General features: G+C 45.7%; 2 protein-coding genes across 3 annotated transcripts in view; both read right to left on the bottom strand.

Moving 5' to 3' along the window:
• Positions 1–14,169, bottom strand: part of LOC139554937 (ubiquitin-conjugating enzyme E2 E1-like) — a 101,919-nt gene that overhangs the window by 54,562 nt on the left and 33,188 nt on the right. The window lies entirely within an intron of this gene.
• LOC139554934 (ubiquitin-conjugating enzyme E2 E2-like) overlaps positions 1–14,169 on the bottom strand; it is a 63,949-nt gene that overhangs the window by 25,916 nt on the left and 23,864 nt on the right. The window contains exon 4 of one of the 2 annotated variants that reach the window (XM_071368230.1): positions 773–865. The exons of the other annotated variant lie outside the window; for it this stretch is intronic. Coding sequence (XP_071224331.1) covers positions 773–865 — 93 coding nt within the window. The remainder of the gene's footprint in view (positions 1–772; positions 866–14,169) is intronic. 2 annotated transcript variants of the gene reach the window in all.

The following is a 14,169-nucleotide window of genomic DNA, read 5'->3' as shown; positions in this document are numbered from 1 at the left end:
AGACAGCATGAAATGCATTAGGCCTACATGCCACCCACCCAAGCTTACTCAACTTACCCCCATATAAAGATAATTATCAACTTCAATCATCAGAAGGGAATAAAATCAACTATTTTGCTTTGTGAATTATTTGGTATGACAAGATCTAGACATCTAAAAAGGTAATTTCCCATTGAGCCGACATATGCAGGGTTTACTATGAATGTGGTCTTTGGAAACGTGATAACATTGCGTTTCCCCCCGCTATGCACGTTTTAAAGGCAATCGGATTGAATCTGGCCCACTTTCGGGTAACTCTCTTAGTGCAGTCACAAGCTTCATAACCATCAACCTTCTCTTATTCTCCTCCTGCTCCTCCCCTGAACGACATCAAAAGAGAGTCTGTCTGTGTCTCTCCTTTTCTGTCTCTGTCGTCTGGGTTATGTTTAAAACTCCCTAGCTACAGCAGCCCATTATTCCTCTGAATATTTTGCTGCTCTGTAAATAAATAGACAAGAAGCTCCCATTCCAGGTTATTACCTGCACCCCAAGCTTCCCCAGTGATCACTTGAGTGATGATAACCTCTCATGTTGCCATTACTGCACAGAACAGGTAATTCATTAACATTAACGTGTAGGTGTTAAAACACTAACAGTGAGCAATAAAACAGACTGCAGAGAGAGGAGAGTGGGAGTCAGAGGAAGACCGAGAGAAAGACTGGAGAACAGGAGATGTCAACACACACAGGAAGAGAGATCAACTGGAGCACAGCTGTCTGACCGCCTACTTAACCATAGAGAGTGAAGATGAGTTCGAGGCAGACCGGGTGAACCAGGGCTTCTAGGGTTTAGAGCTGAGAGGACGTGTGGAGACAGACACAGTGATCTGAGGAAGACATCAAATCAAACAGCTTGAATGTAGAGTATTATACACTCTCTTTATTGGCTCCACAACTACCATTGTTCTGTAAGGAGACTCCATAGCAATCCCTATCCAGCAACACGCACACAAACGGTCTCCAAGCTCTCACACTCTTTCAAATCTCATACACACTTCAAAAACCAGTGTAGCCATTGTAAAAGCTATATAGAAGTGCTCCTTCCTACGTAGCGTAACATCCAGTGAGAGCAAAGCCAGAGCCATGATTCCTGCTATTTAATTTTGAATTTTAAAACATTATTTGATAAAATATTGAATTGGGCCTTTACTACTGTAGCCCATAGAAATGCATTGAATAACACATTCATAAATGGCAAAACAGACATTCCTTATGATTTATTTTTTGGTTTTGAAGTGTCTGTCCTTTATCATATCACACTTCCATAGAAAAATGTAACCGGTATCGGGTTACCTTCAGAGGAGTCCCGCAACACTTGTGGGTGACATAGAGCAAAACGGAAAACGCCATCATGTTCGCGAGAGTCTCCCCGTTCCATAGTGGGATCATGTTAGTTTGTATCCCAAATGGTTCGGACACTACAGGCAGATGTTGGCGCATCGGCGAGTCAGACGTTCAGACGCCCGTTCGGACACTACAGACGCCCGCTCGGACACTACAAAACATTTTTGATCGATTTTCGGGTTGTCTCCTGGTCTAACAAACAGCGCTGGAGGCGGATGCGGTGGATTGAGCCGATACAAACAAACAGATCTCTATCTTGAAATAGATATTAGTGGATTTTTGTATTATGTCAATCGACTCTAGGGATTTTAACTGCAACCCTCAAGTAATGATGCAGCCCTCAAGTAGTGATACAGCCAGGCAAGTCAAAAGAAATGAGTGCATGAAGCAAATTAAGAATATGCAAGAACTGGCCCCTCTGGTTGTTCACAGATCCCAAGGAGAAGGATAGGGAGAGAGTGTGGCGTTTCTCTCATCTCCACACTGTGCACACACAGCAATGTGTGTGTGTCTGTTAGTCCATGTGCTGTGTGTGGAAGGGGGAGAGCTGGCGGCACAAGACCAGGCAGCCAGACCTGCAGACTCAGCGGTTGTGAGTATTTCCAGAGGAGCTTGTTACCTCTCACTAATTAGTCTACAAGGACTTAGCTTCTGATTACCGGCCCTGTTAAATAAAGGTTCAATAAAAAATACAAATTCTAGCCAAATAAATAAACAAATACATAATAATATATGCCATTTAGCAGACGCTTTTAACCAATGCGACTTAGTCATGCGTGCACACATTTTACATATGGATGTTCCCGGGAATCGAACCCACTACCCTGGCGTTCAAAGAGCCATGCTCTACCAACAAAGCTAATGTGAAATGGCTGTTGGTCCCTGAAGTGACAGGGTTGGAAGACCCTGATCACAGATATTCTCCACCTTTCCTCTGTTCTCCTGTTCTCCCTCTCAGTGCCAGCTGTGAAAGAGCAGGAGAGGAGGACAGACACCTGAAATGAAATCAAAGCCCTAGCAGGAAGCTGATATCCTGTCTTTGTGAGGGGAGCAAGGCCACAGGCGTGTGTCTGCACTGACTCCGTGCCAGAATTGTAATGGAATCCTACCCTGGCCAGTGTTTGCATTGGAAGCTATTTGTCCGGGTGCCAACAGTTCACTGTGTACAGTTTACACACTCATGAGCAGCAGAGCCAGTCTGAGACTCTCAGTGCCTGGAGGGCCCGGGCCACACACATGACTTACACATGCTTATAATGCATAATGCTTCAAAACGAATTACACCTGTCAGCTTTAAGTAAAGTATTACTACTTTTATTAACAATGCCTCGGAGAGGAGGATAGAAGGAGGAGGAGACAGAGAGGAGGATAGAACGAGGAGGAGACAGAGAGGAGGATAGAACGAGGAGGAGACAGAGAGGAGGATAGAAGGAGGAGGAGACAGAGGAGGATAGAACGAGGAGGAGACAGAGAGGAGGATAGAAGGAGGAGGAGACAGAGAGGAGGATAGAAGGAGGAGGAGACAGAGAGGAGGATAGAACGAGGAGGAGACAGAGAGGAGGATAGAAGGAGGAGGAGACAGAGAGGAGGATAGAAGGAGGAGGAGACAGAGAGGAGGATAGAAGGAGGAGGAGACAGAGAGGAGGATAGAAGGAGGAGGAGACAGAGAGGAGGATAGAACGAGGAGGAGACAGAGAGGAGGATAGAAGGAGGAGGAGACAGAGAGGAGGATAGAAGGAGGAGGAGACAGAGAGGAGGATAGAAGGAGGAGGAGACAGAGGAGGATAGAAGGAGGAGGAGACAGAGGAGGATAGAAGGAGGAGGATAGAAGGAGACGGAGAAGAGACAGAGAGGAGGTGAAGGAGAGGATGAGTGCTTTGAAGAGTAGCCCACCACTGATTTTCACCCATCCATTAGCTGCTGTTAAAACAGCATCCTCCTCCTGAAACGGCCCAGAGATAAAAGGAGAGATAAACCCTAGTAACCCTGAATGGGCCTAAAGGGGAAGTGTAGCAGCATAAAGGGCACATTAAGAATTCAACAGCCCGGTTATTGAATCATTTAATCCTATCACAGCCACGTCAGCTGGAAAGCTAAACCTAGGCAGGCATGGAGACAATGAATCAGCCATTTACATTGTGGAGGAGGACGGTCTCATGAGAATGAGCTATTGACCAGAGACTAGAGAGAATCCTGGCAGTTTCCACTGTGTGTGTCCTGGTAGGAATGTATCCTATAGGGTCAATACAGCCGCAGCTGGTGGAAAAGTGACCTCTGCCCAGACACTCTACAGCAAAACTACAGCACTTTGACAAAACACGGGGCAAAACCTTGAAACATTGCTCCCCATTGGTATGAGTGGTTTTATTCATGTTAGAAAGCAAAGCAGCGTAAGAGGCTGAAGCTGCCAGTGGTATCTGGGAGGAAGAGATTGGATACTGTAGGTTGGAACACAGGCTCTGAACAATAAGAAGTACATCATCATTCCCAGTCGGCTGACTGGAGCACATTACAAGGTGATCTGGAGAATGCTGTGAAGTCTATTTCTACAGTACGACTGAGTAACGCTGTGAAGTTTATCATTTCCACAGTACGACTGAGTAACGCTGTGAGGTTTATCATTTCTACAGTACAAGTACGCTGGGTGTATTCAGGCCCCCTGAGCACTATTGCTAAAACCACACATCAGTTTAAGAACTCGGTTCACTAAGAAAACAGACCTGGTACTCCTTTGTATATAGTTATGTTATTAAAAACATATTTGGGGTACTTTATACCCCCTTTTCCCTCCCTAATTTCATGATATCCAATTGGTAGTTAGTCTTGTCCGTACGGCAGTTGCAGCAATGGGATTCGGGAGAGGCGAAGGTCGAGAGCCATGTGTCGTCTGAAACACGACCTTGTCAAGCCACACTGCTTCTTGACACAATGCTCGCCTAACCCGGAAGCCAGGCGCACCAATGTGTCGGAGGAAACACCGTACAGCTGGCGACCAAAGTAAGCGTGCACGCGCCCAACCGCCACGAGTCGCTAGAGCGCGATGGGACAAGGACATCCCAGCCGGCCAAACCCTCCCCTAACCCAGACAACACTGGGCCAATTGTGCGCCACCTCATGGGTCTCCCGGTCGCGGCCGGCTGCGACACAGCCCGGGATCGAACTCGGATCTGTAGTGACGCCTCTAGCACTGCTGAGTCTTAGACCGCTGCACAACTCAGGAAGCCGTAGCCATGTTATTTTTACTCATTATTTTTTATTATTCCTTGTGTCACTATTTCTATTTTATCTTTAGCATTGTTTGATAGGACCCCAGTAAGTAAGCATTTCACTGTTAGTCTACGCCTGTTTTTTACAAAGCATGTGACAATTAGAATTCTATTTGATTTGATCCGCAGCATACCACCCTGCATCCCACTGCTGGCTTCCTTCTGAAGCTAAGCAGGGTTGGTCCTGGATGGGAGACATTTACATTTACATTTATATTTAAGTCATTTAGCAGACGCTCTTATCCAGAGCGACTTACAAATTGGTGCATTCACCTTATGACATCCAGTGGAACAGCCACTTTACAATAGTGCATCTAAATCTTTTAAGGGGGGGGGGGGGGTCAGAAGGATTACTTTATCCTATCCTAGGTATTCCTTGAAGAGGTGGGGTTTCAGGTGTCTCCGGAAGGTGGTGATTGACTCCGCTGTCCTGGCGTCGTGAGGGAGTTTGTTCCACCATTGGGGTGCCAGAGCAGCGAACAGTTTTGACTGGGCTGAGCGGGAACTGTACTTCCTCAGTGGTAGGGAGGCGAGCAGGCCAGAGGTGGATGAACGCAGTGCCCTTGTTTGGGTGTAGGGCCTGATCAGAGCCTGAAGGTACTGAGGTGCCGTTCCCCTCACAGCTCCGTAGGCAAGCACCATGGTCTTGTAGCGGATGCGAGCTTCAACTGGAAGCCAGTGGAGAGAGCGGAGGAGCGGGGTGACGTGAGAGAACTTGGGAAGGTTGAACACCAGACGGGCTGCGGCGTTCTGGATGAGTTGTAGGGGTTTAATGGCACAGGCAGGGAGCCCAGCCAACAGCGAGTTGCAGTAATCCAGACGGGAGATGACAAGTGCCTGGATTAGGACCTGCGCCGCTTCCTGTGTGAGGCAGGGTCGTACTCTGCGGATGTTGTAGAGCATGAACCTACAGGAACGGGCCACCGCCTTGATGTTAGTTGAGAACGACAGGGTGTTGTCCAGGATCACGCCAAGGTTCTTAGCGCTCTGGGAGGAGGACACAATGGAGTTGTCAACCGTGATGGCGAGATCATGGAACGGGCAGTCCTTCCCCGGGAGGAAGAGCAGCTCCGTCTTGCCGAGGTTCAGCTTGAGGTGGTGGTCCGTCATCCACACTGATATGTCTGCCAGACATGCAGAGATGCGATTCGCCACCTGGTCATCAGAAGGGGGAAAGGAGAAGATTAATTGTGTGTCGTCTGCATAGCAATGATAGGAGAGACCATGTGAGGTTATGACAGAGCCAAGTGACTTGGTGTATAGCGAGAATAGGAGAGGGCCTAGAACAGAGCCCTGGGGGACACCAGTGGTGAGAGCACGTGGTGAGGAGACAGATTCTCGCCACGCCACCTGGTAGGAGCGACCTGTCAGGTAGGACGCAATCCAAGCGTGGGCCGCGCCGGAGATGCCCAACTCGGAGAGGGTGGAGAGGAGGATCTGATGGTTCACAGTATCGAAGGCAGCCGATAGGTCTAGGAGGATGAGAGCAGAGGAGAGAGAGTTAGCTTTAGCAGTGCGGAGCGCCTCCGTGATACAGAGAAGAGCAGTCTCAGTTGAATGACTAGTCTTGAAACCTGACTGATTTGGATCAAGAAGGTCATTCTGAGAGAGATAGCGGGAGAGCTGGCCAAGGACGGCACGTTCGAGAGTTTGAGAGAAAAGAAAGAAGGGATACTGGTCTGTAGTTGTTGACATCGGAGGGATCGAGTGTAGGTTTTTTCAGCAGGGGTGCAACTCTCGCTCTCTTGAAGACGGAAGGGACGTAGCCAGCGGTCAAGGATGAGTTGATGAGCGAGGTGAGGTAAGGGAGAAGGTCTCCGGAAATGGTCTGGAGAAGAGAGGAGGGGATAGGGTCAAGCGGGCAGGTTGTTGGGCGGCCGGCCGTCACAAGACGCGAGATTTCATCTGGAGAGAGAGGGGAGAAAGAGGTCAGAGCACAGGGTAGGGCAGTGTGAGCAGAACCAGCGGTGTCGTTTGACTTAGCAAACGAGGATCGGATGTCGTCGACCTTCTTTTCAAAATGGTTGACGAAGTCATCTGCAGAGAGGGAGGAGGGGGGAGGAGGGGGAGGAGGATTCAGGAGGGAGGAGAAGGTGGCAAAGAGCTTCCTAGGGTTAGAGGCAGATGCTTGGAATTTAGAGTGGTAGAAAGTGGCTTTAGCAGCAGAGACAGAAGAGGAAAATGTAGAGAGGAGGGAGTGAAAGGATGCCAGGTCCGCAGGGAGGCGAGTTTTCCTCCATTTCCGCTCGGCTGCCCGGAGCCCTGTTCTGTGAGCTCGCAATGAGTCGTCGAGCCACGGAGCAGGAGGGGAGGACCGAGCCGGCCTGGAGGATAGGGGACATAGAGAGTCAAAGGATGCAGAAAGGGAGGAGAGGAGGGTTGAGGAGGCAGAATCAGGAGATAGGTTGGAGAAGGTTTGAGCAGAGGGAAGAGATGATAGGATGGAAGAGGAGAGAGTAGCGGGGGAGAGAGAGCGAAGGTTGGGACGGCGCGATACCATCCGAGTAGGGGCAGTGTGGGAAGTGATGGATGAGAGCGAGAGGGAAAAGGATACAAGGTAGTGGTCGGAGACTTGGAGGGGAGTTGCAATGAGGTTAGTGGAAGAACAGCATCTAGTAAAGATGAGGTCAAGCGTATTGCCTGCCTTGTGAGTAGGGGGGGAAGGTGAGAGGGTGAGGTCAAAAGAGGAGAGGAGTGGAAAGAAGGAGGCAGAGAGGAATGAGTCAAAGGTAGACGTGGGGAGGTTAAAGTCACCCAGAACTGTGAGAGGTGAGCCGTCCTCAGGAAAGGAGCTTATCAGGGCATCAAGCTCATTGATGAACTCTCCAAGGGAACCTGGAGGGCGATAAATGATAAGGATGTTAAGCTTGAAAGGGCTGGTAACTGTGACAGCACTTCCTGTGACCACTTCCAGATGCTGCTGGATGCTGCTGGAAGTGGTGTTGGAGGACCAGTAGGAGGCACCCTTATCTCTGGTCTAAAAAAATATCCCAATGGCCCCAGGGCATTGGCACATTGCCCTGTGTAGGGTGCCGTCTTTCTGAAGGGAAGTTAAACGGGTGTCCTGACTCTCTGTGGTCACTAAAGATCCCATGACACTTATCATAAGAGTAGGGGTGTTAACCCTGGTGTCCTGGCTAAATTCCCAAGCTGTCCCTCATACCATCACGGTCACCTCATCACCCCCCCCCCCCCTGTAACTATTCCCCAAGTCGTTGCTGTAAATGAGAATATGTTCTCAGTCAACGTAACAGGTAAAATAAGGGTTAAATAAATACAAATCTGTCTGTACTGTGCATTCCCTCCAGCTTGCTCTCTGGCCCACGAGCCATATATTATGTCTATAACATTCTCAGGTATGTACACAGTACAGGGGCATTGCTCGGCCGGGAGGCAGCAAGCCTCTGTCCACCTCCTCTCACAACTGGTTAGTTGAGTACAGCTGTAACAACAGGAGGCAGATATCAAGAGAGATGGCTAGCCAGGACAGCTTTAGTCATCTGGCTGTGTGTTTATCGCTGTGATGACAGAGGAGATATTGGCTGTTAAAGCCAGTGAAGAAGCCAAATAGTTGACACAACAAAAATGGCTCTATAATTTTAGACTACTATTATATTAAGTGTGCCATGTTAACTTTTCTCTACCCCTATCTGTTCTTGTTTCCTCAATACACACTTATACAAGAAGACAGTATAAGCCAAACATGACTCTGTCGGTAATAAAATGATGATGTGTGTGTCCAAGGACTACCAAAGGATACTGCAGGCAGCCTGTTAATGAGGAGCTAATTACTCACCCAACACAGAGACATGAGCATCTCGCATAACAACACTGGTGACCTCAGTCACATAACTCCCCCTCATCAGAGCCAGGCTTAATCAGCTGTGTCTAATGTCAGAAGAGACAAAGACAAAAAGGCAAGCAAGGAGATTGGTGAATTGGAAATAATAATGGTGAAATGAGGCTCTGCAGTGTGTGAGTGTGGGGGAAGAGGCACAGAGGGGAATGAAGAAGGCGCGAGAGATAAGATAAAGACATGTAGAGTCTCTGTGAAAAGAGAAGAGCAAAGAAGAGAAAGGCCCTCCACCCAGCTGAGGTTGTTGTGACTCTCAGTTTTGAGATTGAGGATAATTAGATCCACAGTGTGAGCTCAATCCTAGGCCTCTCAGCTTCTGTGGACCAGATGGGAGTGTAATTAATGAATTCATTACTCTCCCTCCCTCCCATTCAATGGGCTTTATTAGCATGGGAAACATATGTTTACATTGCCAAAGCAAGTGAAATAGATAAACAAATGTTAAATAAAACAAAATGTTAAATAAACTGACATTTTTTACAGTAAACATTACCCTCACAACAGTTCCAAAGGAATAGAGACATTTCAAATGACATTATGGCTACATAGTGTTGTAACAATGTAGAAAAGGGAAAATAAATAAACATACAGTGAAAGGAGGAAATGCAGCATAAATATATACAGTGCATTTGGAAAGTATTCAGACCCCTTCCCTTTTTCCACATTTTGTTACGTTACAGCCTTATTCTAAGGCTTTGGCCTGAATGCCAAGCATCACGTCTGGAGGAAACCTGGCACTATCCCTACGGTGAAACATGGTGGTGGCAGCATCATGCTGTGGGGATGTTTTTCAGCAGCAGGGCCTGGGAGACTAGTCAGGACCAAGGCAAAGATGAACAGAGCAAAGTACAGAGAGATCCTTGATGCTCCAGAGTGCTCAGGACCTCAGACTGGGGCGAAGGTTCACCTTCCAACAGGACAATGACCCTAAGCACACAGCCAAGACAATGCAGGAGTGGCTTCGAGACAAGTCTCTGAATGTCCTTGAGTGGCCCAGCCAGAGCCCGGACTTGAACCCGATCGAACATCTCTAGAGAGACCTGGAAATAGCTGTAGAGAGACCTGGAAATAGCTGTGCAGCGACGCTCCCCATCCAATCTGACAGAGCTTGAGAGGATCTGCAAAGAAGAATGGGAGAAACTCCCCAAATACAGGTGTGCCAAGCTTGTAGCATCATACCCAAGAAGACTCAAGGCTGTAATCGCTGCCAAAGGAGCTTCAAAGTACTGAGGAAAGGGTCTGAATACTTAAGTAAATGTGATATTTCAAATAAACATTTTTAAGAAGTTAGCCCAAAAAATAAAAAAATGTATATGCTTTGTCATTATGGGGTATTGTGTTTAGATTGAAGAGGAACAAAATAAATGTAATACATTTTAGAATAAGGCTGTAACGTAACAAAAGAATACTTTCCGAATGGGCTGTATGGTGTCTCTAATATGGTCATTTGGCAGGAAGTGTAGCTCAGTTTCCAACTCATTTTGTGGGCAGTGTGCACATAGCCGGTCTTCTCTTGAGAGCCAGGTCTGCCTACGGCAGCCTCTCTCGCTAGCAAGGCTATGCTCACGGAGTCTGTACATAGTCAAAGGTTTCCTTAATTTTGGGTCAGTCACAGTAGTCAGGTTCTCCCTGTTCAGGGCCAAATAGCATAAATACACCTCTGCTGTTTTCAACCAGGATCTCAGCGATCACTGCCTCATTGCCTGCGTCCGTGTTTGTTCAACCCATGTGTAACTCTGTTGTTTTTGTCGCTCTGCTTTGCTTTATCTTGGCCAGGTCGCAGTTGTAAATGAGAACTTGTTCTCAACTGGCCTACCTGGTTAAATAATGGTGAAAAAAAAGAAATCAGGTAACTACCTCATAAAGCATGTTCAGAGAATGCCAAGAGCGTGCAAAGCTGTCATCAAGGCAAAGGGTGGCTGCTTTGAAGAATCTCAAATGTAAAATATATCTTGATTTGTTTAACACTTTTTTGGTTACTACATGATTTCATATGTGTTATTTCATAGTTTAAGTCTTCACTATTATTCTACAATGTAGAATATGGTAAAAATAAAGAAAAACCCTGGAATGAGAAGGTGTGTCCAAACTTTTGACTCATACTGTATAATGTTTTTGCTGTTTGTTCATGTTAGAGCCAAAAAGATTGGAGAAGTGGTTTATCCATACATCTCCTTTTTCCATAGCGTATTTCTGCATTGTTTTAGTGATTCGCCATAGAGACCCATAAAACACTGAGCCTTCACTATGTTTTTGGTTGGATATGTTTCTCAATTTCTTTAGGTTTTTGCATTCTTTATCAAAACATTTGTCATTGTTGTTAATTTTCTTAGGTTATCTGCTTGGAATTTTTAGATTTGAAAGGGAAGCTGAGGTCAAATATACTGTTTAGGTGTTCTACTACCAAGTTTACACCTTCACTATTACAGGGAAACGTTTTGTCCAGGAAGTTGTCTAAAGGGGATTGAATTTGTTGTTGCCCAATTGTTTTTAGTAGGTTTCCACACTACTTTCCTTCCATTTATAGCATTTTTTAATATTACTCATGATGAGTATTGCTCTGTTCAGGTAGACTGTGCTTTTACGGTGATCTGTTGGGGCGTCAGTGGGCTGACAGTGAACGCTCTGAGAGACTCTGGGTTGAGGTCAGTGATAAAGTACTACTGCCAAGAGATTTATTTATATTTTTAAAATTTAACCTTAATATAAAAAGGCAAGTCACTTAAGAACAAATTCTTATTTACAATGACGGCATAGCCCGGACAAATCTGGACGACGCTGGGGCAATTGTGCGCTGCCCTATGGGACTCCCAATCACGGCTGGATGTGATGCAGCCTGGATTTGAACCAGGTACTGAAGTGACACCTCTTGCACTGAGATGCAGTGTCTTAGAGCACTGCGCCACTCGGGAGATGAGCTATAGGTGTACCTACCGTCAGAGTCCCCTCGGCGCCTACCATTGACTATGTGCATACCCAGCATGCGACAGAGCTGTAGGGGTTGTGACCCGTTTTTGTTGGTTACGCTGTCGTAGTTCTGTCTAGCGGGCCATATGGGGGATGGAATGGTACGCAGTCACCCCACCCTCCCCCCCAAAAGTAGAGGCTAGACGCAAAACATCCCCTTGAACTCTAGACATAAAGCACTGATGAGACATTCCATGAAGAGTCATAAAAAACATTTAAAACATGTTGCTGATTTGGGGTGACATATTACTCCCTTCGATGGAATTCTGTTAGAATTCTCTAGCAATAACATCCTACCCTCCTGGCTGAGAGAGAGCCTAATGATGTGGAACGTGGAATGCTCAGCATACCATAACAAGAGTAGTTGCACTCCAATACTTCCAAATTGACTGTTTAATTAATCTCCCTTTCTCTCTCCCTCTCTGGGTGGCTGATGGAGTCATTTTTACAATGACGTTCCTGTCTTGTTAAAAACTCCTAAGAGCTTGAACTTTTAGTCTCCCGTGGGCTCTGGGATTGCCTGTTTGGCTTGCTGCTGGTTTGTTGTTTTAGCTGTAAAAACTCGAAAAAGCTGACAGTCAGCGGTCCTCAGTAGTCAATAACAGACTCCACTCATTCACTATCTGCAAAGGACACGCTCTTCATATTCAATTCTAATACTGACAGTTTTTAATAAAAAAAGTCACTGTAAGCAGCAGACACTTGATCATGTTGATACAGTATGTGAGGGTGTTCTATTTATACATTTAGACCACTTTCTACCTGAGAGAAGTTGAAATACTGTTTGGTATGTATGATTACGGTTATTTTGTATTTTTTTTAAACAACTAATTGACCAACATTGGTTCAATTATTTGAATTACATTTCCTTCAGCGCTTTTTTCAGTGAGCTCAATGCACTCATTGTGTAGTTTCTCTAGAGATACACCAGATCAAGCCCGAACTGTGCGATGTTGTAGGGAGTGGTAGTTTCCAACAGGGCAGAATTCTACATAGTTTAGCGCAGAAAACGTGATAGTTAACTACAACGACCATAATCCATTGCACGTCGGTGCGTTTCTTTTACGCTTACTACGCTTGGTTAGTGTCGTTCAAACCAAGAGAGCACAGACAGAAGATTTCTCTATCGAGAGTGGGATAGAAAGAAGTTGCTTCGGGAGGAATCTGTACCTGAAAATACATTGATAGTTGGTATTCATCAATCATAAAAGTATGCCTTATTTAATTTGAAGAACTACTAAAATTGTGATTTTGTCAGACAGCAGCTCTAGAGATGAGATGAAAACTTGGAATTAAATAATATAGTCATCAAATAAAACAATGTTATATACACACAACAACTGAAATATTTTATTCAAGTGATGTGAATAAATTACAGAGTTGAAGCTGGAAGTTTACATACACCTTAGCCAAATACATTTAAACTCAGTTTCACAATTCCTGACATTTAATCCTAGTAAAAATTCCCTATCTTAGGTCAGATAGGATCACCAATTTATTTTAAGAATGTGAAATGTCAGAATAACAGTAGAGAATGATTTATTTCAGCTTTTATTTCTTTCATTACATTCCCAGTGGGTTAGAAGTTTACATACACTCAATTAGTATTTGGTAGCTTTGCCTTTAATTGTTTAACTTGGGTCAAACGTTTTGGGTAGCCTTCCACAAGCTTCCCACAATAAGTTGGGTGAATTTTGGCCCATTCCTCCTGACAGAGCTGGTGTAACTGAGTCAGGTTTGTAGGCCTCCTTGCTCACACATGCTTTTTCAGTTCTACCTACACATTTTCTATAGGATTGAGGTCAGGGCTTTGTGATGGCCACTCCAATACCTTGACTTTGTTGTCCTTAAGCCATTTTGCCACAACTTTGGAAGTATGCTTGGGGTCATTGTCCATTTGGAAGACCCATTTGCGACCAAGCTTGAACTTCCTGACTGATGTCTTGAGTAGTCTTCCTCCCTCACGATTCCATCTATTTTGTGAAGTGCACCAGTCCCTCCTGCAGAAAAACGTCTCCACAACATGATGCTGCCACCCCCGTGCTTCACGGTTGGGATGGTGTTCTTCGGCTTGCAAGCTTCCCCCTTTTTCCTCCAAACATAACGATGGTCATTATGGCCAAACAGTTATATTTTTGTTTCATCAGACCAGAGGACATTTCTCCAAAAAGTAAGATCTTTTGGTTTTGGAGCAGTGGCTTCTTCCGTGCTGAGCGGCCTTTCAGGTTATGTCGATATAGGACTCGTTTTACTGTGGATATAGATTATTTTGTACCTGTTTCCTCCAGCATCTTTACAAGGTCCTTTGCTGTTGTTTTGGGATTGATTTGCACTTTTTGCACCAAAGCATGTTCATCTCTAGGAGACAGAACGCGTCTCTTTCCTGAGCGGTATGACGGCTGCGTGGTCCCATGGTGTTTATACTTGCGTACTAATGTTTGTACAGATGAACGTGGTACGTTCAGGCATTTGGAAATTGCTCCCAAGGATGAACCATACTTGTGGAGGTCTACAATTGTTTTTCTGAGGTCTTGGCTGATTTCTTATGATTTTCCCATGATATCAAGCAAAGAGGCACTGAGTTTGAAGGTAGGCCTTGAAATACATCCACAGTTACACCTCCAATTGACTCAAATTTTTTCAAATAGCCTATCAGAAGTTTCTAAAGCCATGACATAATTCTCTGGAATTTTCCAAG

The sequence above is a fragment of the Salvelinus alpinus genome, chromosome 26 (assembly GCF_045679555.1).
Source record: "Salvelinus alpinus chromosome 26, SLU_Salpinus.1, whole genome shotgun sequence".
NCBI lineage: Eukaryota > Metazoa > Chordata > Actinopteri > Salmoniformes > Salmonidae > Salvelinus > Salvelinus alpinus.
Note: the sequence above shows the minus strand (reverse complement) of the source record. Positions and strands in the feature narration are given on the sequence as shown.